General features: G+C 41.2%; 1 protein-coding gene across 7 annotated transcripts in view; it reads left to right on the forward strand.

The window, feature by feature from the left end:
- Positions 1 to 316: 316 nt before the first annotated feature.
- Positions 317 to 27892, forward strand: part of LOC111219766 (paired box protein Pax-2a-like) — a 29829-nt gene continuing 2253 nt past the window's right edge. The window contains exons 1-13 of one of the 7 annotated variants that reach the window (XM_022742536.1): positions 323 to 365; positions 2107 to 2284; positions 2842 to 3039; positions 6339 to 6418; positions 6540 to 6659; positions 8686 to 8694; positions 12664 to 12673; positions 12706 to 12724; positions 15096 to 15102; positions 15551 to 15726; positions 18578 to 18692; positions 23455 to 23460; positions 26549 to 26650. In XM_022742536.1, the coding sequence (XP_022598257.1) occupies positions 323 to 365; positions 2107 to 2284; positions 2842 to 3039; positions 6339 to 6418; positions 6540 to 6659; positions 8686 to 8694; positions 12664 to 12673; positions 12706 to 12724; positions 15096 to 15102; positions 15551 to 15726; positions 18578 to 18692; positions 23455 to 23460; positions 26549 to 26650 (1063 nt within the window). Of the gene's footprint in view, positions 366 to 757; positions 761 to 2106; positions 2285 to 2841; positions 3040 to 6338; positions 6419 to 6539; positions 6660 to 8685; positions 8695 to 12663; positions 12674 to 12705; positions 12725 to 15095; positions 15103 to 15550; positions 15727 to 18577; positions 18693 to 23454; positions 23461 to 26548; positions 26651 to 27892 lie in introns of all 7 variants that reach the window. The other 6 variants (XM_022742537.1, XM_022742539.1, XM_022742533.1 and 3 more) reach the window with 6 other exon arrangements.

A 27892-nucleotide genomic window follows, 5' to 3' on the forward strand; every position in this document is an offset into this window, starting at 1 on the left:
AGAATTATACCTCTGGTCACCCACCCCCAGGCTTTGAAAAATACCGATAAACTGAACACAGGTCGTATTACTGAAACAATCCTTCGGTCATGCTGCGCACCTGCCAGACCTCCGCTCCCGGACCGGACTGTTAAAGACAAGAAAGGCAACTTTTGGGGGGAAGAAGTTGCCATCAGATCGTTTGTTGACGAAGCAGGGGTGGAGGGGGCAAACTAAGTCCCTCCATTGAGTAGAATCACCTTTTTTTTCTTCACATTTTCATCCTTGATAGGAAGGCGAAACGGCGACTTCAGTTGATTATCTCTCTTTCCTTTGCTATCCAATGGATATTCACTGCAAAGCAGACCCCTTTACCGCGATGCACCGTAAGTAGCACAACCTGAGTTTGTGAGCCACTGCAGCTTGTACATGTATGCGGATAAAAATAACCATCATTCCTGCATAATACAAAGGCCTGCAGCAGAGAGCACAGCGATCTTTTTGTGTGTGGAAACTGCATCTTTGCGCATAAAAAAAAAAAGAAGACAAGTCACAAGCTAATAAAGTGACATGCAAGCAAGCATGGAAACACAAGGCTGCTATAGTGGAGTCATATTCTCCTCATATTCCACACCCTCTTCTTCTGAGGGCAAAATTTCAGCCAAAATAGTGTGAAAAATTATTGTAAATACAATAAAACACCACAGCACTTCTTTACACACAGAGCAGTGATGTGCAGAAATTTAAGTTGCCATAGTAAACAAAGAACATGCGTTAGCAGGTACACAGTAATTTACACGTGTATCACCCTGCAGCTTCCCGCGCTGTGTGTGTGTATATGTGTGTTCAGGCCTAATAAGTCAGGACACATTAGTTACACATCTATTATTCAAATTATCCAAATAACAGCAAGCCCTCATACAAGTCTAACTGGAGTCCACGTGTAGTGTGGTTTACTTGTAATTTGGTGAATGTGAGTGAATAATTGATGACCTCTTCCTTTACTAAATAATATGTAATATGAGTGATCAAAGCTCGTTCAATTATTTAAAATTACCGTGCAGGGAAAATGAAGGAGGTTGCAACTTAATACCAAACATGAGCCGTGGAGCTGCTGAGGAAACATGAAGTCTGTGTTTTGACTGGGAGAAACTTTAAAAACACTGGAGGCTCAGTAAAATTCATATTTTTAAAATGTATTTTCAGAAATGAAATCACAGGCTCACTGGTCAATGTAGGCTCGATTTAATGTGCTCATTGTACATGCTGCAGAATAACATAAAAAATGTAAAATATATATGCTGTATGATTAGGTGTTCAGCAGGTCAATGCAACCTTCTGTGTTGTTTTATTTAATTATTACAATGGCATTATTCAGAATTATCTTAATTTGAAAAGTTAAAGTTGAACTTAAATTACCTTGTTTTAAACACAAAAGATGGAGTAAAAAAACACTGACCAACAAGCATGGACAAAAACGTGCAAGTGCTTGTATAAATAAGACTTTCTAGCTACTACTACTACTTTCTTTTTTGTTACATAAAAATATATATATATATTATATTATATATATATAAATATATATATATATATATAAATATGTGCATTCATGACGATAGTTGTTTTGCAGTGTTGTGATCATCTCTAGTCTAGTCTCTGCTTTTTCTTAAATCACCCCCCCCCCAAAAAAAAAAATCCTCTTTTCTCCATCAATTATTTTGAATAATGACTAATAACTGACAAAAGATTGTAACTTGGCCATTTTAATGTATTAAGGAAACGGTCAAAACACAGAAAAGTAAGGCGCCTCAGTGAAGCCAATAAACAACCTTCTAATCACATTAAATTGAAAAAAATAATCTTTTGATAAAAAAAATAAAAAACACTATTTTTAAATGTGCCGCATTTCATGCATTTTAAAGGCTTCTCCATAACATAATAAATACATTTAATTCCACCTGCTCCATAGAAACAAGTAGAGGAAACTGACCTGCAGCTGTTATATTATATGGGGTATTTTCTGTAGGTTTCTGTCTCCACGACAATTAAAAAAAAAAAACATTCACCTGCTTCCTCCTCTCTCCCTTACGACCTTATGTAATGTTACGGTTGTGTGTGCTGCTGTTGTATCCCACGTAGGGCACGGAGGTGTGAACCAGCTCGGCGGGGTGTTTGTGAACGGCAGACCCCTCCCGGACGTGGTGAGGCAGCGGATAGTGGAACTGGCCCACCAGGGAGTCCGGCCCTGCGACATCTCCAGACAGCTGCGAGTCAGCCACGGCTGCGTCAGCAAGATCCTGGGCAGGTAAGGTGAAAGCTCTCCGGCCATGCCCTCTGCGTCCAGCCAGGTATAGACTACACGCTGCTGGGAGTGAGGAGGTGGATGTATGGGTAGTGGTGGAGAAGGAGGAGAAGGCTTAACCTCCAAAACTCAGCTTTTAATTATTTTTATACATTTTAGTATTTTTGAGTAGAGGGCAGTAGGCTTTATTGTGGATATTGGTGCGTAATGAAATGACTCAGAATTACATGTAGGTCGTGTATGAAAGCATGCCCTGATGCGTTTTTCTTGTAGTTGGAAGTTTTTAAGCAAAATCTGTTTGTTTTGAGACATTTTTAATGTTTACAGTCGCCAGTTACACTCACAAAAACCTCAAGCTTCATGCTTTGTGGAAGAAAAGTTTGACTTTTGGACACTTTCTTGTAAAAATAGTTCTATAAAACAACAACCCTCTAAAGCTTTTAATCCATGGGTGCATCATTAAGTTTGAAACAGTATTAAACGCTGATTTTAAGGGAGGTATCGGCAGCATTATTGCAAACTATCACCGCCTGATTGGATTTTTTTTTTCTTTTCTGCAGATACTACGAGACTGGCAGCATAAAACCAGGGGTGATTGGTGGGTCTAAACCTAAAGTGGCCACGCCAAAGGTCGTGGAAAAAATCGCAGACTACAAGAGACAAAATCCAACCATGTTTGCCTGGGAGATCAGAGACAGACTGCTGGCAGAGGGCATCTGCGACAACGACACTGTTCCCAGCGTCTCATCCATTAACAGGTAGGAAGCAAGAATTTTAATATAACCGGAAAATACGCATAAAATGTGGATGTTCAGATTTTTTTTTTAATTCATTTGTAAATTTAGTTGGATTAAACAACAGGCTGCAGGATGTAAACACGTTAATGAAGAGCGCCGGCAGAGCGCAAATTGGAAATCATTTATCACAGTATATCTGTGCTAAGCGCACCACCAACAGCAGAATATTGTTTGACCAACTTTGTGCTGCCCGGCACGCTGAGGCTGCCTGCGGTCTCAGAGGTGCAATTCAATCTTTCAGACCAAACTCCCTCAACAATCAGCAGTACATCCAGGACTGAGTGAATCTGTCGAGATGAAAACCGATCAATATTCGGTGACCAGATCCCGTGGCGCTATAAAGCAGGCCAATTTTCTTTAGCACATCTAATGTGCTGGAGCTGCTTCTCACACAGAGAGAGCAACACTGGCTTCTCTGCGAGATTACATTTTTGAAGAAATGCTCTGAAAAAGGATGATTGGAGGAAAATATGTCGGCTGTAATTTGCTAAATATTGCATCATGTGAAAATAAGGTTGTAAATTAAAAAGAAAAAAAAAATTAAGTCTTTCTGGGAAGCCAAAATGAAGCCTTAAAAAAATCACTTTCTCTTTCTCAACAAAGCTCCCGATTTAAATCCTTGCATTAAAATTCGAGGTGTTATCTTATTACTGATGTATACATGATGCATAAAAGTGCAATATCAATTTTGCCTTGTTCGTGGCATATAAACGCTCATATAGAGCGTTTATATGACGATCTATCAGGGAAAATATCTACATTTAACAGAACAAGTCTCTGTATTTATGCTACAAATCTTCAGTTCTCCTAAAGAAAGTCATGAACAGCACTATGGTTTGAGAGTGGCAGCTACATGAGGACCGAGGACACCCCCACCTCACCCCACCACCATCTTACCCCTCCTCACCCCCACCACCACCACCAGAGATCCCTGGTGATGAACTTTGGTTAAGAGGCACTGTTCCATAGAGCCAGCATCAGCATTACATTTTAATGAGCTGATGGGAGAGCATGGACAGCTCCACACAAGACATCTTTTAAATAGAGAAAAGGCTGAAGAAAATTCATTTCATGCTTCGTGGCTGCTTAAAAAGCCCCATTTAAGGAGGCTCAGACACATGTATGTGATAAATTCAAAATGTACATTAATATCATTAAAAGAGCCCTATAAAGTTTTTTCAATTCCAATTAAAGCTTTCTATTTTGGACCGGTGGGGGGGGGGCCTTATGTGTCTTTGTTTATGTGGGAAATTAAATTGTGAATACAAAGAGCTGTAATTCTATCAGCCAAATATGAGAGCTACTTTGAATTTCTATTATGGCTTAATGCTGAATATTTTTCTTTTTTTCTTTTTTTTTTAAGCAGGAGAATTGTAAGATTTCAATGTGGCGCTCTATAGTCTAGCACCACACACATTCAGTGGAGCATACACACAAATGAGACGACACAAGCATTTGTTTTGATTTAGCTGGAGGTAAATATTTCAATACATGTTTGGATTCCTCAAGGAGAAGTCTGCAAAAATCAATGAAAACATCCTTAGTGGTTCAATCACTGGAGCAGACTTTGCTCCAGATTATCTGATGCTACTTCATATTGTTAAAAAAAAAAAAAGAAAAGAAGAAAAAAAAGAAAAAGTGAGTTTGTGTTAAAATAAATGACACGAGACGTTTAAACAGGGCTTTCCCAGTTAAGACAATTCAGGAAAAAAAAACCCACTAAAGACTGGAGCCAAAGTCTTTTCCAGCTGGATGGTTCTGACTGGGGCCAGTCGTGGGTTTCTGTGGCAGACAGTCTGACCTCAGGACTGTTGACAAAAGAGGATGCTCTATTTAAACACCTTTCCCCTGCATGCATTATTAAATGCTACAGAGATAGTGTTGTACTACATGTCAGGGCCACCACGACCAACAAGTAACGCTACCCTGCTGCTAGACATAAAAAAAAAAAAAAAAAAAAAAAAAACGGGTCCTCAATGGTGCTCGATATTATTGATTCAGAAGTAAAGCAATTTTAATATTTCTTCAGGGGATTTTCAGCAACAGCCAGGCCATTAATTCATTCTCCCAAATTGCTTATTCAATATCAAGAACATGGATACCAAATAAAGTCTTTGAATTTATGTAGCACACACAAGTCAAAGGGTCGAATAACTGTTATGGGGGAGAAGTGAAAAAAATTAAAACATCAATATGCGCTCTCTGGAAAAGCTTGTTGTCTGGCAGCTTTGCCTCCAAGGGGAGTTCTATCTTTTTTGTTTGTGACAGTGTTGGATTTATTCCTCTGAAGCCTTCTGGCACCATCAATATCCAAATCATGTGATGGGTTTCTGGATAATATGGAGGACAGAAATAAAAGGAGGAGGAGTATTTTTGCTTTAAAATTATATTCTGGGTGCTACATACTGTGCAGTTTTACCTGAGCGAGTAAATCATTTCCTTTCATGGAAATAAAATATGCAAAAGAATAGAACAAATGATCAAAATCTGACCTGTGTAAAAAAATCAACCCTAAAAGGCTCAATGGTCCTCACCTCTTTTCCGTGTGCTCTAAAATAGCTCTCGTGGCATACATGATGAATAGTTTTAAAGTTTACAAATTATTGTGACAGCTCCCTTTCTCCCCAAGTGCCATTCAGATTAAAGGAATCTAATGCTGGCGTAAGCTTGTGCAAGGCAATAAGGAACTATTGCTTTCCTGTCACATATAATTTATAGCTTTCTATTTGCATCTGTTTGGCCGTGTGACTAATCCCCAACTTTTTCTCCCCAAGCCCCGATCAATACAACCTCATCCGCATTGGCACATGGGGGCTCGCTGGTTCTACAGAGATGTTTGATCTGGGAAGCAAAGGGCTACTATAGGGCTGAGATCGGCCCCAGTGAAACCCCCCTCCACGGTGGGGTTGGGAGAGACAGAGTTGGTGGGGAGGGGGGTGCTGATTAGTGTGGGCCAGGTAGAGTCAGTGAAGCTGATCATTGAGGTGAATTGATGTGATTTCATGCTTTGTTTGCAAGATCACTCAGACCAAAAGTGCAATGAAGACTTTTCTCCAGACCTCACCTTTAAGGTAGAACCACTGACCGGATCCCTCCTTGCGAACGAGTTGCGTTTGATATCTTAATCATACAATATCTCCATAGTAGCTGCTGTAAGCGAGCGGTACGCTCAAATTAGGGGCAGTTCGGGAATCTCCAGGAAGGAGAAAGCGGTCATAGAAAAGCAGCAGTGACATCTGCATTTCCTTTGTTCCCCCCAGGATCATCCGAACAAAAGTCCAGCAGCCTTTCCATCCCTCTCCTGATGGGACATCCCTGTCAACACCAGGCCATACCATAGGTAATACTGCAGCTCACAGCATCAGCAGGAGCATTACATGGACTCATAGCACTTAGATACAAGCATGTATTCATTGTAAAATACAAGCTGGTTGTTAAATATGTTGTTTCTTTTTCCCCAGTACCAAGCACAGCCTCTCCGCCTGTAACCAGCGCCTCCAATGACCCTGCAGGATCCTACTCCATCAATGGGATTCTAGGTATTCCACGATCCAATGGTGAAAAGAGGAAAAGAGATGAAGGTAAGGAGAAAAAAAACCCCAAAAAAAACACTGCTTCAGTTTAAGATTAGCATGCAGAAAATATCTAAAATCCTGGAAAAAAAAAAAAGAAGCTTTATGCTATAAAACCCACTTTGCTGAACTTGCAATTACGGCATTAAAACCTGCTTCAGTTCCAGTAGATGACCCTTATAAAACACCTAAGTCTGAACTCTGTTACACCGCTGTGTCAATCTGCCAAGGAGTCTTTTGATTTGAAGACACGACCTCCGCTGTTGTCTCCTGCAATTAATCTTTATGGAAGTGATTAAAGGGCTTTAGATAATTACATGTCAAGATGATGTAGCCAACCACCCAGGTCAGTCAAGAAAGCCGCTACAGCTCTGTGGAGGGCTTCTTTTTTTTTTTTTTCTTCAACAAAAGTGGCTCCACTTCTGCTGCCGAAGTAGTAGGTTAGTGGATATAAGGGGGCCTGAGGCGATATAGATTATTGGTTCTGTAAGCAATAGGCTTCCTTAATGTCACTACATAAGTAGCTGATGAGAATAGCTAAACAGATGCACTCATGTTACGAGGCGTGTATGAGTATGGAGGGATGATGTGGCTGCTGAAAAGGGGCAGTTATCTCAAACAGGGTGGGGAATGAGTGCCTTATTTCTGCAGTGCTTCGGAATGAGAGCTAATCAGAGCACGGCAGCAGTTTACATAGCGTCTTCTTTGTTCTGGCGTTTGTTGAGAAGCAGAGGGGTTTGCGGGATATTGAGTGGAATTGATGTTTTATGTGCGTGCGGGGAGGGAGGGATGACTAATGACCTGTCAGAGGTAGATTTCCTGGCAAAGATATAAAAACCAGCATGACGTGGACATGGCAAATGACATAATCAAGTCTTTCCCTGTAAGAGATGCAATCGCGGAGGCATAATGCAAACGTCTGGTATTTTCAAGGGTTCATTTTCAGTCGTTCGAGGACCTCTCATATTAGCCAGGGTGTAATGTCTAGTCACTGAATGATAGAATGCACACATTTCTATGCAGATTGCTACTGAAGGGCAAAGAGGTATTAAAGGGCATGGAGAGGACTAAGGTATGTGTGCGTGAGGAGGAGAGCTGGCCTGTTTTGTGGAGGTCTCCCAGGTGACAGCGCCATGTTTCTATGGCTATTCAGTCTCAAATGATTCCCCTGATGTGCTGCCATTTCTGTGATTTAGGTGCTCAGCCAGTATGTACGATGAAAGAGGAGAAAGCTGTGTGTGTGGATGGTGGTGTGTGCTCGTGCGTACGTCAGGGTAGGACTCGTACTGAGGATAAAGTCGGGGTGGGGGTGGGGGGCTTTGGTTCTTATATACTCTCTCAACAACCGGCTGGTGCCTACCTGGAAACACAGGGTCAGGGATACTTTATCTTTCCAAAACATAAACCCCAGGCCTTGGCCCCACACACACACACACACACACACACACACACACACACACACACACACACACACACACACACACACACACACACACACACACACACACACACACACACACACGGCTACAAAAGCAATGTCTCGCCTCGAGCCACAGTTTGTAAGAATAGTATATTACATATGAAGTTAGCCTGTAGACACTATTTTCCTGCTGCTGTCTTCTCTTAAAGTGCACATTGCCAAACAAAACATCCCAAATTCAAGGTTTGAAGTGTCCTCTGAAACTGAAGAGGAGTTATCATTTAGGACTCTTATCATAGTTTAGGGACTGTGGAGGGTTTGGAACCTTTTCAACCACGAGTTACTTTTTGGTGGAAATCGCATGTCACTGTGAAATTGGTGAATGCTTTTATTTTGAAATGAAGGTCGCAGTTCCCAGTTTGTCATAACTTGCGGTTCATATGGAACTAAATATTCATGTGGTATTATTTTTTGGGTATACTGGAGAGAGAGAAAATCATCACTCATACCAGGTTTGGTTAATAAAATAAATGTATAAATGTGAATAAACATTTAAAAGATGAAATCTTTAGTCACTTTTAAATCAGAGCCATAGTTGTGATTTAAGACATTCAGTGATATGGGGCTTTTACAACCATGAGTAACTTTCAATTTTGTTGAAAATCAGGAAAAGAGTGAGTAGTTTTATTTGGAAATTTAGGCCCAAGCTCCATGATGTCATAACCTGTGGCATATATGGTGCTAAAGATCCATGCATTATAAGATCATTAGTCACATCTTGAGAAAAATTTCTGGAAGCTGTAAGCGTGAGATAACTGGTAAGTTTTTTTTTTATCCAAGAAAACCACATGTAAGATCAAATCGTTTAAAAGTAAGAAATATGATTGTCCAGTTTTGTTGGAGTGTCATGGTCATTTATTTTTCAATGCAATGATCTTTTTCAGCTGAAGTCTGTGTTTCAGTGTTGCCTTGTTTGCTATTCAGATGTATTTTGCTTCGCTCAGTAGGCAGTAGTCTATAGTCAGTTAATGCTTGGATTAAATTTCCTCACAGCACAGTAGCTTGCCTGAGCCCTACTTAACTTGGTAAGCCTCATGATGATTATGGCACAAGCAGTCATTATCAAGGGCTGAAAACATGAACAAAAATGAGCGAAGGAAGGGGGAAGGAAAGGAGGGGAAGGGTTAGGGAGGGGAGGCTCTGTGCAACACAAGCCCCGGTGAAATGGATTGGCTGTGTAGCCCAGAGTATTTGTTTTAGGCAGTAGCTGTGGCTCTCTGCCAAGCAGGCAGACAGCTCCTAAGTTTCCAAGTCAGCAGTGCCCTTAAAAAAAGGTCCCCCATTACGGGAGGGATGTAGAGATAATGTAGTGTGACACACGTTATGTACACTGGGTCTCGGCAAGAGGAGCTTCAGGGACACAGGTGTCATAAGAGCCATTAATCTGCTATTGTCACGTGTTATTGTAAATTAAAAGTAGCATGTTACACTTGGCAGCCATTGTTGCAGATGGACAGAGTGGGGGGAGAGAGAGAGAGGGGGTGAGACCCCTAGAGATGGTGTCTTTGGTGACCACGGCTGTCCGCGCGTTTTACAACGTGACATATATTAGAATTTGCAATTCTGCGGAGAAAAGCTATTACCTCACAGATTAACATCCAAGTACCCCCCACCACCACCCGCCTCACCCCTGCATCCCAACTCTGCCACCCCCCACTGCTTCTGACACAGTGGGCTTCAGAAAAGACAAAGGAGAAGCTTTGGCTGCTTCTCCGAGGGCGACGTAAAAATCTTTCATATAGCATCTGATGTTTAAGTACAAATCTGCTTTCATGGATGTTTTTGTTCACCTTCTTGTTATTAATGAACGTGTGAGAGAGCTGAATTGACCCGAGCAGAAAGCTCAGAGGTCTGTTGAGAACATGCAGTGTCCATGAAGTGTGTCCGGTCTTTCAAAGTCATATCACACGTCCTTTCAGAGCGGCACCACAAATTGCACTATCAGACCTGTAGATGACTCTTAATTTCAGCCATTCTGAACGCTTTCTTGCTTTGTGTCGGGCTTTTCTTTCTTGATTTATGAGAGAAATACCAAGAGAGAAAATTTCATGATAAGACGATCATCATATATTTCAAGAGCCAACAACAATAGCCGGTGGCAGTCAGAATGGATGTGATTCTGTGCTTCAGTAGCTGTTGAATTAATTATTTCTCATCTCTGAGCGTCATGAGGACTGAGCCGATGTGTGTGGATGGAGATGAGTGATGGAGCGAGCCGCCGTCACACCCGGCGCTGTGTATCAGCATCTGTTTTGGGGGAGAGGAAGAGTAAACACAGGAACTCAGAGAGCAGCAAAATGTCAACACCTAAGTGCAACCTCCGAATTAGATTAATAAAGCTTTCAAAAGCTCAGGAACATCACGGCCTAACATCTTTTCAGACTTCCCCTCTCTGAATTTTAGGAGTAATCCCACTTTTTGCAATTAATTGCTTAATTGTTTGGTTTATTTGTCAGAAAATACAAAACATTCAATTTACAATGACATAGAAAAGAGAAAAGCAGCAAATTCTCAGGTATGAGAGGCTACAGATGGAGTGTTTCGATTAATCGATTACCAAAATTGTCATTAATTATTCTTTTTTTAATCGATCTACTAAATTTAGCCTCTAATCCCTCTCAGTTTACATAATCAAAACATTCAATTAGAAAAACAAAATGCAGCTGAGTTCATCCAATTTGATGCAAATGAGTTTTAATTTGATTTCATTTAGTCAGGAATTGAATCAGGCGGGAAATTATAGAGGTGTATTTTTGTGAAATACATAACAATGTGTTAAGGGAACAAGAGCAGTATGTATGTTGACATGTTATTTAAACAAGGAGCAGACTTAGGAAGATTGTGGGGGTGGCAAGCTCATTCCTCATTGGGGGGCTTCCATGACCTCAAGGTGCCAGCTCAACTCCTCATGCTTCTAACAAGAACTTAGAAACTCTATTTTCATTGCATGAAAAGAGTTTAAACTTTTATTCTGAAATCATTCTCTTCCTCTATTATAGAGTTCGACTTTCAGAAAAAGCTACTATTCATGCTCAATCTGCACTTCATTCATGATAATTGTTCTGTTTTTGCTTGGTGGGCAGTCACTCAGACTGGCTCCCAGACCAAGAGTTGCGTTGGCTAAAGCCCCCTGCTGGGGGTCGTGACCTCTGGGTGCCAAACCCGCAGAGAGGAGTCTGCTTTATAGAGCTGGTTATCTGATCTGATAGAGGCTGCTCCCTCGTTACCGGAGTGTTAATACAGACTGATGTCAAGATGAATACACTCAACTCCAGTGATCAATAAACAACCACAGAGTGGGACAAGCATGTAATGCATCAACAAAGCCACTGTGGTCAAAGATTAGTATCACCGCTGCATAATGGGCAGATTTGGAAATGTCCAAATACTGGATCTGACTTGTGGTGACGATAAGTGCTTATAGACACTTTAAAGCACCTGAAAACTAGTACTTCTCTATATCATTAAACATTTGTCTTTAAATAAACAAACATCAAAGTTAAAGTTGCAAAAAAGTTTAACACTTAAAACTCCACTAATCTGCTTCATATGGACCGTGCTGGTAACGTTTGTTCAAATTTGATTGACAGTGGCGTCTCCTGGCAACCAGACTGAGCAAACAACCCAACAACTTGTCAGATTCTTATGGTGCATAAAAATAAAAAATACAATCACCTCTTTCTGCCAAGTTTGAGCACCGAAAAAACACAAACACAAATCTCTCAAGTGAAATAACCAGGATTCGTAAACATCACAGCAATTCGTCCAAATTAAACCACGCAACATGTCTTTTCTCACTGCTTTTCAGAACGACGAAAGTGGTGCTGTCATTTGTCAGTGCCTTCCCTGCAGCAAAAATAAAACCGTTTTCTGACCTTGCACAGCTCTGGCTAAAGTTTGGTTTGCTTCTCAGATTTTCAAACAGCTTCGGAAACCTTGCCTTCTCTCGAGCTTTCTTTTTCATTTGTTACACAACTACATTCCATGTCAACACCATGAATGCCCTCCGAGAGAGACTATCTGAAAACATGCACTTTTGATTTCTAGCGTTGCCGGACTAACACATCATTCGGTTCTTTTCGAGTATTACCTGACAGAAAAACAACTTTGTTAGCGTTTCAAAGTTTATTTCTTCGTGAAGATGGAGGGATTTTCATCATCATGGCGGTTAAGGTCAGGGAATGACTTAAAAGAAACCATCGTCAACTGCGGGTAGGAAACAGTTCATGAACAATCTTCTGTATCAGACTCTGACACTTTGTTGACGATTTGTGGCTCTATAATACTCCTCCGTGGCTCCTGATTGACAGGAATCACAATTCCTACAAGCACTAGAGGACGCTGTCACTTGAACATAAACATGTCATTCTTTGGGCATTTGACATCGTTTTTTTCTTGGGAGGTCCAATGAGAAAGGATACATGAAATCGATTTATACACCTTGACGAAGCACAATTACACGGCTGCATGAACGTTCTAAATGTCTCCAGAATCATCTTCATCACCAAAACACAGTTGTTGCTGATTTGTCAGATGGGAATCAGTAGCTGGGAGGGCACATGGGGCTGTCCTCAGCCTGAGTGGGAGGAAGAGTGTGGAGGTTGACCCAGGATGGTTTGTCTTGTGTGTGGGAAGTGTATTCCACAGTGGTGAATGACAAATATGGTGTGGGGGGGGGGGGGGGTATTGATCAGGCGTTGTGGCTCGGGCCGGCTGATGGAAAGTAATTAATGACTCTATTTGCTTTGGTAGCAAAGAGAACAATTGAGTTTGATAAAGTGACAAGCAGCAGCTATTGTAGGTGAAGGCCAGAAAACCTGCCGAATATTCACCTGAATGTAGAGACGAGCAACACATCAGAAGAATTAGAGCTAAAATCTTGGAAAATATGCTTTCATGCTGAAACTGTCCATTAAATATGAAGCCGCATCAGGACTGGAAACAGGGGAATACAACTCACTGTAAAATCATAACGCTGCTTTTAAACAGGTTTTTGCTCTAATAAACAATTAAACAAGATATAATGTGTTAATTAGTAAGTTTAAGAGGTGCCAGTAGGCAGATTTTTCTACATTTCGACACAGCCAGGCAAGTAGTTTCCCCCATTTCCAGTCTTTATGCTAATCTAAATAGACTGATATCGACCTTCTCATCATCTCTTGGCAAGAAAGCAAACAAGCAAATTTCCATCTTTAAAAACTCTTGTGTTTTGTGGTCAAGCCTTTCAGAATCTCATGATCTTGACTAAATTTACAAATAATCACAAAACACCCAGATTAGGTTCAAGCATTCAAGCTTCATGACAAAGTTGTGAGAAGCTGATAAAGAATACTCATAACTGTTTTATGAAAACCATGTATCCACAATATCATGTTTCTGGAAGCTACAAAAAAAGCCCTTTTTTTTTTTTTTTTTAAAGCTTGGCTGCAAAGCTTTTTTGAGCTAATCCATTGAATTTTTAAGTGATTCCACATTTTCTCTGCCTGCAATTTGAAGATTGGTTTTCCCTGGATATACTGTGAGTGTGGAACATATTTTTCCCCTAAATTTAAGGAAACAAAAGAGGAAATCTAAGGGGTAAAATCAAGCGTTTAACAGGCTAAATGACAACAGATGACACTTTTAGGAGGTAAATAATGGGCATGCTTGGCGATCCTATTCCGTCTCACTCAAAAAGGTACTGATCCGCTACTGGTGATCTCTTTTTCATAAAATATAAACATAAACATTGCTATGTGAAACTCACTGGAATCATTTTTATGTAAGGTAACATGAGGACAAGGATTGCTGCACCAGTAAAAATGGATTCAGCAGCACGCCATGACTGAATGAACGTAAACAAAAAGCCGAAACCTTTGATTTTTATAATGATATAGACAAAACAACTCGTGACCGATACCCGATCCACTTAATAAGATCAGTATTGGCACCAATAACGATCCAGCGTATCGGGTCGTGCATTGCTTGTAAATAAGTCCTAATGCAGTTCTGCTGTGAAAATGGACTAGTTAACAAGATATTGTTAGCAAACTCATAACATATTTATTACTAACCATCAGCATGATTTGACGTTACACACACACCTGCAAGTGCTCGGGGACAGACACACACACACAGAGACACAGAGACACAGACACACACACACAGACACACAGACACACAGACACACAGACACACAGACACACAGACACACAGACACACACACACACACACACACACACACACACACACACACACACACACACACACACACACACACACACACTTTTATAGCTCCTCCAGCTCTTCACGCGAGAGTCGGGTTCATCCTCTGGCCTCAGCCTGTGAAAAAAGGTCAAGCAGCAGAATAGAATGGCAATAACCCTCCCAAATGGTACTATCACACAGACATGATTGATCAATTGAATTCCATGGCAGAGAAAAATGTGGGATTAAGTAGAGTATTATACGCACAATGAGTTGAGGCATGATGTTCATTTCAAGTTCATTTCAGCTCCCTCTTGCCACCAGATCAGGCAATCAATAGGGGCCTTGCATATCATATATCACCACTCTCCCACTGAGGGGAGAACATAATCTGCCGCAAATTTAGAATGACAGATTTGTAAGGGAGCTGAAGCTTTGTGGGATCCGGGGAGGAGACCTACAGACACAGCCACTGCAGCCAGGAGAGGTGGGGGTGATGGAAAAGGTGGGAGGAAAAAGAGAGGGAGGGAGGGAGGTATGGTAGAATAGTCTGTAAAGGCTTTAAAGCCTTGCACACAAGTGACAACGGGAAAAGCTAAGGCATCCTTCTCCCCAACAGTTGGGTAATCAGGTCAGGAGTCAGGAGAAAATTCCTGTGTTTGGAGAGCAGGATGATTAAACTAGACTGTACGATTTTATTCAGCCTCTTGTCCTCCGCCGCTGTTTCCAAATGGAACCACACACTCGCAGAGAATGAAAGTAGTTTTGAATTGTGAAAGGGAAATTGTGCTTTAAAAAAAAAAAAAAAAAAAAAAACCTGCTCTCGAATTCAGCGAGCACCAGTAGAAGAAGAAGAAGAAAAAAAAACCCTCTGACTGTAAAGAGAAGGGACTATAATGGGCTGGCTGCTGCTTTCATTAGTATACATGCTTGCCACAACATGTATATATTTGCAAGTGATGGTAATCCATCAATTACCAGAGGGCTTTCAGATCATGATGGTGTTAATACTGTGGGGTGGGGGGTTCAGGGGAAAAGCCTGTGTGATGTAGCCAGTGGCTCACTACAGCCATTAAGGTGCAGGAAAAAGCTGCACTCCATCCTTTTCTGTCCTCCTCAGATCCCCCACAGAGGTGGTACAGAAAAAACATGAGGAGAATATAAAGTGCATAGCTTGAAGTAAAGGCCAGCTTCCCGGGGTCAGTGTCTCGATTGTTGCTCTTTCTTCTTGTAGATGGTTCAGATGGTTCTGGCCCAAACAGTGATTCTCAGGGTAGTGTGGAGAGTTTACGGAAACACCTGAGGGCAGATGCCTTCACCCAGCAGCAGCTGGAAGCGCTGGACCGGGTCTTTGAACGCCCCTCGTACCCTGACGTCTTCCCTACAACGGAGCATATCAAACCTGAGCAGGTCAGTAGCACTGCAACTCTCCCACTTTCTCTTCACATACACTGAAACACCCAAAATGTGCATGTGATGCTGAATCAAGCACAAAAAAACACCTTTGTCAAATATTCCCAGGCCATATTCAGAAACAAAAGCTAATTAAACAAACGTCTGAGATGGCCAAGCACTGGATTACAACCCAGCATGTATAATGCTGGAGGGATCACAAGGAAAACTCCCACACATTATTGATTTTGTGATGAAAAACACATTCCTTGCATCCCCTATAATTGAGAATAACAGTAAGGCAACATGAAATTAATCAATACCTAGATTTTTCTTCATTTCTGCTGTGTTATTCAACTGCTGCTTCTTGCCTTTTGTTGTTTATTTTCCAACCCTGTGTCATATCTTGATGTTTAATGAAAGCTACCTTTATTGTGACGTGTATTCATGAAGTGGATGCATGAAAACGCTCTCTGTGATATTAAAACCACAGTCGCCATCCATCCTCATTTCAAAAATTAGGAGGCATTTGGGGGAACAGCCGCCCCCCCCACGCCAAAACGACAGCCAGAAACCACTGCTTATTAAAAGCTCTGGGCTTATTACAATGGATAACCTTTATTTACTTTCATTATACCATTAAACAACAAGAGACTATTAATTTCTCTCACCAAACTACAAGTTGGACCCATAAAGCAAAAGCAGTCGCCTAATTGAGTTCATTTTAATTTCTCTCCAATCGGGGCGAATTACGCAGGTGATAAATCAGTGGGACAGGCCTCACCTCCAGAAGAGGGCCTAATTTGCAGCTAATTACAAAACTGATTTCTACTGGAAGATCAATACCAAAACGAATTGGAAATGACTTGCAATCACAAAGAACGTCAGGGAGAGTATTAAAAGGCAGAGGGAAAAGGGTTAGGCTGAAAAAAAAGGGGGCAAGTGAGGAAGAAAAAAGAAAGGAGGCCAGGAACAGTCCAGAAAAATCAGCTTTAATTTAATGCAGTATTAATCAGAGCACTTTCCCTTTCATGGGTGCCTCACGGTTTTTTTTTTTTTCTCTGGAAAATGTGGCCCTATTAGCCAGTGTCTGGGTTCTGTAGCGAGGCATTAAAAACCCATTCTGGAGATGCAAAACTCAATGGATTCACCCCTCCCACACTTCTGCTAGCCATTTGGTCATCCTTTTCAGACCTATCTTTTCAGTTTTCCCCCTCCTGCCCTTTATCTGCATGATAAAACGTCTGTTTGGCGTCTGAAGCCTCCGAGAATAGAGGAAAACATCCGACATTGTGCCAGTGAACAGTTGTAGCAGACAATTAGAGTTTATCGGTGATAGTGGCAGACAAGAGCGGGGTCACAGGCGTCCCCCTGTGGGAGCGCGGCCCACTGAGCCACTCAGGCTCACACTGGGCTTTGGACAAACATTGTCAACACTCAGACTCCGGAAGTCTCATCTCATTAAAAAAAACCTGCTAACATCTGCCATGAGTGTCTTTTAGCTGATTTACAAAAGGAAACATGACGATGAAAGACAAGCTGGGAAGAGATTACTTTTTAAATAAGTGATTTTTTTTTTTTTATTATTTATTAAATGATGAGTTCACCCAAATTACAAAAAGGTATTTGTTCTTCTCTGCAGAGGCTTTTAGACATGATTTCTGCCCCCACCTCAGTATAATGGAGGTGAATGGTGTTTAGTTTATGGAAGTCAAATTTTTTATTTAAAATTTACTCTGAAGAATCCAGACTTTTTTTTTTTTTTTAACAGACTACTTTCTACTGAAATAGTCCCTATTATCCAGAGAAACCAGCGAGGACACTGTTTCTGGAAAGAGATGCTGCTGTTAAATGGGCCTTTGCATCAAACTTCAATACTATTTTAGTACCAACTGAAACTAACATTTAACGATGGCATCAAAGGTCTGGGGAGATTCACAGTTTTATTTACAGATTCAGACATTTACTGATTTAAATCATGATTATGCTCATTTTAGACTGTTTTATTTAGCTATACAGCTTTGTTTAGAAAGTGTCAAACACTGGGGGCATTAGGCCGCTTTTGTTAAAAATAGTAGGATAACAAAAAAGGGTGGTTTTGGTACTGGTATTATATGTCAAATAAGACCAACTGACTTTTCAAATGGAAAATGGCCATATTTTTTGTTTGTTTGATTTTTAATTAAAGCAGCTCAAATGTATTTTATTGGACTCGTTAAGATGGGAGCTTTGGCATTATCTGCATGGCTAGATGCAGTTTCTGTGTTTTTCGTGTTTTGTGTGAACTAGTCCTTGAACGCAACATCTGAATGCGCACAAGAAGCAAAACCTCAAACAGTTAAACAGTAACAAAAAGCACAAGTTGTACAAGTGATTCAGAGATAAGAGGTAATGAAATTTAAAGGTGGTTTAGACTCCAAATTAAAAGCAGAAAACAGAAAAAAGGGAAAGAAAAAGAAAGAAAAGGTGAATGGTGTCTCTCAAACAGGACCACATGGTGTGCCTGTAACAAAGCAGAACTGCTTTCTCCCTTGGCTGATCAGGGGTAGGACTGCAGTCAAGCACAAAGGGCCAGCTGACGCCTTGGCTTTTCACTCATCTCAAAATCCCACTTCCTCTCAGACAATACCAAAATACATTCATGATATGCTTGAACTGCCACCCTGCAGCTTGAACACACACACACACACACACACACACACAGACACAGACACACACACATACACACATACACACACACACACACAATGCTCTCATACAAATTTATACTCGCACAGGCCTGTGTGGAGCGCTTAATGGAGGAGGAGAAGGGAGGATTTCCATCTAGGTATTGTTTGGTTGTGTAATGATTCAACTGTCCTTTTCCCAGGCTAATGAGTACTCGCTCCCTGCCCTGAATTCCAGCCTGGACGAAGTCAAGCCCAGTTTATCCTCTAGCGCCAACCCAGACCTGGGCCCCAGCGTGTCGCAAAGCTACCCTGTAGGTAAGATCAAGTGCCATACAGTAACGCCTTTATGCTGCCGAGCCACAGCTTCAGCTGAGGGGTTTTGAAGAATACTGTAAAAGAAAACTAATGCTAAGCATGCTTGTGCAATTGACTTAAAAAGAAATGTGTGAAAATAAAAGCAAACCAAAAAGTTAAGTGTGAAGACTTTTTTAATACCATTTCACTCTGAGCTGAAAAGGTGGTACGATGATGCGATAAAAGCTTAGCAGCTGTCGTCCGTCTGGTTTTTTTTTTGCTGAGCAAGCAGGACGATGAGAAAGACTGGGAAGGGGGGGGGGGGGGGGGTGTTCAGTCACCGCTGGACAAGGACCTTTGGGTGTCAGCATATCAGAACTATGACTGTGTATCAGAGCAAGGTCTCTCAAAGGAAAAAAAAAAAAAAAAAAAAAGGCCACCATGCAGGACTGGCTGCTTGTTGGCTGCTGCTGCTGTTGCTGTGTTGCTCCTGTGATTTGTTCGCCGGGAGACAGTTTGTGTGTCTCAAAGCACGAGTAATGTGCCTCGGTAAATACGCTCTGGCATTTCTGCCGCCTAACTCTAACACCATGATCATTTATTTCACCCTCCTATCTTTCTCTCTCTCTCTCTCTCCCTCTTTACCCCCCCTCCCCTCCTTCGTCTCCTCTCCTTGTCACAGTTAATGACTGCCTGGCTAATTGAAATATTGTTTCGTTGTTGCCATGTTATTACCAAGAAGAAGGTTAAGTTTACTGAAAGTTTACGATGACTGTCGGAGGCCTGAGATTAATATACAGAGCTTTTATTAAAATTCATATAATTATGCAGCAGCCATCAAAGGCAACGGGGTTCTGCATGGGGGAGGACAGGGTGATTGAAAATTGCAGCAGCCCCCCTTCTCAACTGATAGCCAAGCAGACTTACGAGAAAATAAAGAGCCCTTTTCTCATTAATATGTGGGAGGTAGTTTTCCCCTGTAAGGCAGGCCTCCTGAGAAGAAAGGTGTGTGTTTGTCCTTTGTGCACTGATGGCCGTGTAGAGAGCAGGCCTGGTTCTGCAGGCGGCTTTGTTTGCACCTGGGATATTTTAGATGGTCTCTGCAGAGAGGGTCTCCTTACTTACTGCGTTACAGGTGCAAAGAGACATGTAGAGGAAGAAAGATGGGATTGTATGCATAACCGTGTGTTGCAGTGTGTGTGTGTGTGTGTGTGTGTGCGTGTGTGTACGCACATGAGAAGCACATTTGTTGCTTTTGTATCAGCAAATACTTTTATTCCATGCCCTTTTCTGTTGGTAGATCTCACTGGAGGCAGAGAAATAAAGCATTCAGAGGTCAAACTAATGGAACAAACATCGCTCTGACTTCCACTTGGTAATTAGTATTTGGTTAGTGGCTCCTCTGCTTGGTTTTCCCTCAGTGCCTGCCTGTGTGGATAATAGGTAATATTCAGGTGTGTGGTCTCTCTAATGGCTGAGTATTACAGTTTACTTGCCGGCGATAAGCCTACCAGAGGAATTTTAAGCCAGGCAAAAAGTACTAAATTATCTACAGTATTTAGGCTGAGATCCAATTTCAAATTAATTGTGTCTTTACGGGGGAAAGAACTGGAGATTATGTTCATCCTTAAAATGTTTTCGAACACCAATTAAAACGCCTGCAGTTATTGATCTTGTTGATTTTATGTCCTGGAATTTGCATAATCTATTAAAAATGAATGATTCATGAAGTGCTCTTTGCCAGAGATCGGGATTCTCAGTGAACTGAAAGACTTGAGAGATAGAAATCTATTGTGTCCTCTGCTTATCCTATTAAGGCTCAAAAGTACCTGCAAAGCAGGCTCAAATAAGAAAGGGATTTAAGGGCATTGTGCACATCATCGAAATTCAGAGGCAAGAAGCCACTTCCATTAAAACAGTTTTTTTCTCTCTCCCTCTCCTCCACATTAATGCTGTATTAACTGCTAAATAGTCCCTCTTACCCCATAAAAACACCAAAGGGTTCCATGAATATGTGGATAGGACAATTGCATATTGTGAGGTAATTTCTATTGTTGATATGGGAAGTAATTTCTTTGATGAATTCCCTTCGAGAGATGGATTTCATCTCAAGTGCTTCTTATTCTTGTTCATTCGAACTGCTTAAAATTCAAATAGTGTGGGCTGTGGGTGAATTTATGAATAGCAGAGGGAGGAGCTCGGAACTTTTTTGTGTATTTTGAGAAATAAATGGAGAGATGGCCTTGATACGGCCAATTGTCCACTATTTCTATATAGAGAGTCTCTGTATTTTCCTGAAATTAGTCAGAGCCCACCTGTTTTCTTGATGGTGCTTCAGACTTGAGAACCCTCTTCAAGCACTAGCTGGATTCCCCTGAGCTTTCAGTGGGAGTTTTACACTTCTCCACTCAATGACTGCATACTGAAGACTCTTTAAACATATTCCCTGCTGGGCCTGTTAATGGAGGCCTCCAAAGGCTCAAAGCCCCTGTGTCAATGACACCTCTCCTCCTCAAGCATCTGCTTCTGTACGCTCCTTTTATCCTTTATCCCCTCCTGTTATTCCTCTAAACAAAATTTCATCCGGCAAACACCAACTATCCACACTTAAAATTCAATTAAGGTGAGTGAGTGCTCTCAGGGGGAACTACACAGAAAGTATCAGGACCTGCCGTTGTCCAGTGAGCAGCGAGCAACGATCAGACAGCGAACCTGCCGACAGTGACGTGTGGCCTCATGACAAACCGCTCGCCTGTCTTCCCACAGGGGGGGAAACGGAGGCTCAGGCGCTGAAATTAATGCTTATTTCGTCTTCACAAAAGCAAACTAACCTTTGAGCACACATTTGATAATGAATGACTTTCAGCCGGTGTTTGGGGAATTAAAGCAATTTGGCTCTCCAAACATTCTTTACTTAGTTGTAATTAATTAGGGTGCTGAGATTTTTTGGCTTGTGATAAATTGCCCCATTCTGCATATAGCCTGGAAAATGGAGGTCAAAGATTTTTGGTTGTTGTTGTAGCAAACATGAAGGTGTCCCTGTCATGCTAAATTTAATACTCTTGCAAGCAAAAGAGTCATTCACAAACGACTTTGTTCCTGTGCCAGATAAAGAGAAGGTCACCCTGCTTTTCTGTTTGTGTTTGAAGAAACTGAGTTGATGGGAATGCAAAAGCCGGGCATAATGTTTCTTGTCACGTTGTGGTTTGGGATAAAACTCATGTATCTTGTACAGTATAATTAAGTGCTGACAAAAAGTTTTTTTTAAAGTAGTTAAACGTGAATGACGTGTTCAAATCAAGAAAATTACCAGTAGCATTTACTTCCTACAAAAGCACAAGACGCAGACAGTCATGTCTGTAAAAACCTGATATTTCTCATCCACCAAAGGCAGGAAATACTGTATTCCCAGCAACACTACCAGTTACAAGCCACTTTTCAAATTAAGGCAGAAATCAACAGGCTTTTGTAACAGCAAACCCAAAAAATCTTTGAATTGATTTTCGCAGGGAAAGAAAAGAGGCCAGAGGAAAAATAAATAGCTTGATTTGCTGGCGTTCAATCTAAGGGGACTGTCAGAGGAAGCAGACAATATAAAGAAGCCCATCTTTTAATGAGAATCTGGACACACATCTCTGTTGTAAAAACAACAAAGGCTAGGAAGCAGCTAATGAGGCTATCATTGCTGTACAGAGAGTTCTCCGAACCGGCGCCTCTCTGAAAGAGGGCTTTAAAGGGGACATAAAGCAACAGTCACAGAGCTGCTGGCAGTCACTGCCAACTGTACCCTGGAATATACAAAAACAGGATTCAACAGAGGCTGTTATTATCATCATCATCAGAGTCAACATGTGATTGAAAAAGACTGAAGTTGATGGTAAACACTCAGAGTACATGGACTGGTATTCGCATTCATTAACTCATTTAGTACTGGGTGATGCAAACCTGGAAGGGAACATACCCCCCCTCGCCAGTCCTTTGTTTTTCTATATTTTCATATTAAAATAATAACTTGTGCTTTTACCACCTCATTTTCTCCCACCAAATTGTCTCTTATTGTCGCTTTTTAATGTTAGAATGAAGGTTGAAGTCTCCAATGAGGGTTAAGTTGAAAGTATTGTACCTGATCCGATGCACTGGATCAGTATCAGGACTAATATTGATCAGGTATCAGCTAGAAGTGACCAACCCACATTAAATTAAACTAGTTTCCTAGTGCTTGTATTAACCTTCTGCAACAGTGTCAATAAAATCAACACAAATCTTAATGAAATTTGGTGTATGAGAGTCTCCTCTTATGGTTAGGAAGTGATGTGTAGTTACAGCCTCAGAACTGATCTGTTAACTAGATGTTACTGTGATTCTGTGTAGTAAAGACAGGGATCCTTTGCCCATGATGTATTTCATCTCTCTGAAGCGAGTTAATGAAGAGATAAGAGTATTTACTTTTATAGGTCATGAACGACTGCTGTAGCTGCTGCAATAATAATGAAGAAAAGATTGGGTCAGTGTTTGCTGAGACAGTTAGACAATAGTTACCAATGTCACACACACACACACACACACACACAATGGCCTCACCCCTGCTGGACCCCCCACCTACAGTACTCCCACGGCTCCCTTTGACTTATGTGCACTGGCTTGTGGCTAACTAATTCTTATTATAAATGAAAGGTCCGACATGACCTCACTCTTCTCTGTAAAGCTCTTTAACGCCACGGCCCTCGAGTCTCAAGCGCTTTAACCAAAAAGACACATCTCACCAGGTCCTCAAACAATACAGCGACCGGTGCTGAGATTTGCAAATAATAGAGAACAGTTGTTCAGCGTTAGACTGAATTGCTTCTTTATCATTTAATTCAAGAGCACAAATGGACATGTTCTTGTTTTGGCATGTGTCTTCAGGGAGAATTCACCCCGAAATGGATTTCCCACATGCATTTTCTGTCACGTTACAGCTTTGCGGTTTATTTTGTGGTATATTTTGAATAAATAAATAAATTGAACTCGTTGACTGACAAACTTTAGTGATTATGTCACTCAGAGACAAATCTGGGAGCTGCTCCGCACACACGCACGATAACAACTTCTGAAAGCGGCAAAGAGTTGATGTTACTGAAGTATGGGCACATTTTCTGATGCAGAAGCAAACAAAAGCACTACCAACACTTTAAACTCAAAGCTCACTCTTTACCCTGAATGACCTCTTTTAGAGCAGTATGTTATTGTACACAGTACATGGCACGTTTTTGAATTTGTATGACATGTGCTTTAAAATGCAAGCAGCACATTTTAGCAGATCAGGGTGGAGTTCATTTTGAATACTGTGGTAGTGAAATCTTCAGTAATGCTTCATATTCTATTAGCAGATCATTCAATATGCTATGACTGTAATAAATACACTACCAGGTAGGTAGTAGGGAGGCAGGGAATATATAAAACTTAAATTCTATAAACCCACAAAAAATCAGGTCCTGATTCGATGGACCGTCTCCTAAAAGTGTCAAATGACGACATCTTTGAAACAAACTCCTTTTGATCTAATTTCAGTGTTTGTGCATGTTAGTAGATGTTTTTCGAGTCCAACAATGGTTTAACAGCACAAAGTTAATTCTCCTATTGATGGGATTTCCTGTTATGTATAGACCTTTATGTCTGCGTCCAGATATAATGTATGTATCATATATAGACAGGCAAAAAGCTCCTGTCCCTCATAGGCTTTCCTCCATCCATCATTACAACACATTAAGAAAGAGCCATACGAAGCATCTGTAGCTCCTCTCAGCTCCACTTCCTCCTCCTCCTCCTCCACTCTGCCTCTTCACCAGATTTACCAACCGTTTCACTTCCTGTGGCCCCCGTGGCCTCCACTGCAGTCAGCATGCCTGCCAGCCTCTAGCAGCAGGTACTTCATTACCCAGAGGGCTCATTCACTCACCCTTAAATAAATAAACTGTTCATGATATTGTACATGTAGGAAGTAGTTGACTTTGCTTTTTTTAGCCAAAATGTAAATTTGCTCGTGGTTATGCCCTCATTAGCAGTGCTAACTGGCTGCTCAATCCAGTTTGTGATTTTCAGACGTTGACGATGAATGTTTTGTATTTGGGAGGTATCTTTCTCTAGCGGGTGTATCAATGCTATAACTTCATTTCCATTTATTTTCCCTCTTGTAAGACTGCTTCCCTTTAACCAGGTAAAAAAGTTTTGAGATTAAAATCTCTACTTCAAGAGTGACCTGGCAAAACGAGCAGCATAAAAACATTGTTAGAAAAATAAAAACAAACAACTGTCGCACACTGTGAAAGAGTTTACACAATATCTGCGATAAAAGATTATAGACAAAATCCAGTTCAAATCAGCTTTAAAAAGCTAATCACATGCTGATGTTAAAAGATGCAGAGTATATCAAGTATATAAAAAAAAAAAGACAAAACCTCCACTTCTCCACAGCAAAAACTGTCACTAAGTGACACATTTCTTCAAAAGGAAAAGAAAGCAACAAAAGAAAAGAAGTAACGATATTAAACAATAAAGCTTTTTTCTTTAGGTTGTTGAGAGTGGCTCTGTTTTCCTGAACTTTATTCGTAAATACAACATGGACAACTGTTGTCTTGCAGTGTTACGATGCATTTCGTTCAGTAGTTCCCTCATTACAGCTCCAGTGGGAGGTGATTTTCCCTTTGAGTCCGAGTGGCCCTCGCAGCTGACAATATAGCTGGGGCCTCTCCTACCCCGGCCCCTGCTGCAGATTGGGGTTACGTGCTGTAGTCCAAATGTCCCTGTGGCCAATGAGGACAACCCAACTGTCACTCTCAATTACAGAGCTGAATATCTGCAGATGGGTGACGCTCAGCAGAGGGGGGCCTGCATGCTCGACCTTTACTGGGATTCAGTAAAGGCTTTAAAGTTTGAACTGCCCACTACAGCTCCTGCAAAACACCAGCTGTTTCATTCACATGTTACAGAGGCGGGCTGAAGCTCTCTGGTGTTAAGCAACAGGTTTATATGACACCGTGCTCGACCCGGGAAGATCGAGTGTTCCTAAACCACAGTGAAAATGGAGTTGTTGTGCTGACTGACTTGCGGTGGTGGTGATGAGTCATGGTGTCGACAGTGAACAGCAGGTTTTTGTCTGTGTAATCTGGCATGATGGAGATGTTGTATGTTTAAAGGGGCTGCTTTGATTTTTTGGAACTGAACATTAAAACAGACAAAGTAACTGACTACATTTAGTCAAATACTGTATTTAAGTACAGTTTGGAGATAATTGTACTTCTACTGCATATTCCAGAGAAAAATACTGCACTTTTTGCTCCATTTACAAGCTTTGGTTACTTATACTTACTTAGCATATTCAGATATATAAAACTGGTCATGGAATATGTTTTTATAGGTTTAACAAACCAACAGTATATAACATAGGCAGAATTAGCCATGTTTCCACTTGCTACAATATGAAAACGTTACTTAAATTACATGTATCAGATACAATTTAATATATACGGTATGTGTAGTATTAAGTAACACCCTGAAAACCCCCACTTTTGGTCATAGTACTTTTGGTTTACTTATGTAAACTTTGAAATTCAGGACTTACATAAGTAAAGGACGGAGAGATTTCTTCTGCCATTGGGTATTCTATTCAAATAGTTTTATTCTAATGCAGTTTCCAGCTCTGAAATAGAAAAAAAAGCCCAAATAAAACATTAAAACAAAAATGGAAAATAAATTTTTAAAAATCATGAGTCACTTTCTGAAGAGCAGCTTCAGGATTTATCTTTAAATGACATCGTCACTAAACTAAGTTAAGATGAGGTTTGTCACTGATGATGTGTTTTTTTTTTTTGTTTGTTTGTTTTGCTTTGTCTCTGCAGGTCGGGATATGGCCAACACAACCTTACCTGGGTACCCACCCCACGTTCCCCCCACAGGCCAGGGCAGCTACCCAACCTCCACACTTGCTGGAATGGTTCCTGGTGAGTCACTGCTTCATATGGTCGTTGGGGTCTGTTTAACAGGTGGCGTCGCTCTCAAAGCGAACAGGTGTAGAAGCTACGAAGCACAGTGAGGAGACTTTAGCACCGGATTACACAGTGAGGCGATAAATATTGACCTGGAGAGTTTGAGGCGCACACATTCTTATATTAGCTCTGTGTGTATGATTGGATTAGACAGGCTGAATAAGTGATCAGAGACAAGGGAGAGGACAGTCACTCTCCCTTCCTTCCTGCTTTCCTCTCGGCCTTATTGGCTCATTATCTCCCTGCGTGGCTGTTCTCACACGCCGTCGATAAACAGCGCCACCAGCCCTCCCCAGCCTCTGCGCTCCAGAGCATATCCCTTTCCCCTCCTCTACTTAACCCGCAGTTCAGGTTCACAGCAAACAGTTAAGGGTCAAAAGGCAGAGGCATGGGAGCCCTGTAAATATTCAAATCGCCGTCTCTCTGAGGAGGTCGGGCTTGTGTTTCACTGCCAGGAACAGGGAAGGGATGCAGTTTTGGTGCTGGGTTTGTACGCTTCCTCAGCTCCAGCATCACCATACATATACATACACACACACACACACACACACAGACTTTCACCGAAAGGCAGCCGGCATTTTGCTTTGATGTGATTAAACCACGTGGATGGGGAAACCAGTGGAGTGTGTGCTGTGTTAGCATATCATTTACCAATCACACCACCCATCGCAGGCTCGGGCTGTTCCCCTGTTCTCCTGTATAAAGGGCTGCCATGACACGTTTCGTTATCTCCTCAGCCAGGAAGGTCATATTTACTGTCACATTTGTTTTTGTCTCTTAGTCAGTGGGTAATCTTAAAAAAACTTGCAAAGATATTCCAATGAATCCTAAAAAATAGGTCACAGGCAACAAAGAACAACAAAATGCTTTTGTACTGGATTTTAAAGGATTTTTTTAAAGGGTCAGTTCACACAAATTACAAAGATACATATTTCCTTTTGTGTTGATTGTTTTATTTGTCCAGATAGTTCAATATCTGCCTGTTATTTTTCTGCCCCCACCTCAATACATGAGCTGATATGAATTTAGTTTGAACTGAATGACTTACATTTTATAACATGCTTTGTGTGAAGTGAAGTGACCCCTTTTGAATGAAAAGAATAACTTAAGAAGATTTATGCATATAAACTATTGCACTTGTACACATGTAACTGCGGGTATTTTGATGCAAATATGTTCCCAGATAGGAATTTTAAT

Source organism: Seriola dumerili, unplaced genomic scaffold, assembly GCF_002260705.1.
Source record: "Seriola dumerili isolate Sdu_G_001 unplaced genomic scaffold, Sdu_1.0 BDQW01000068.1, whole genome shotgun sequence".
Taxonomy (NCBI): Eukaryota; Metazoa; Chordata; class Actinopteri; order Carangiformes; family Carangidae; genus Seriola; species Seriola dumerili.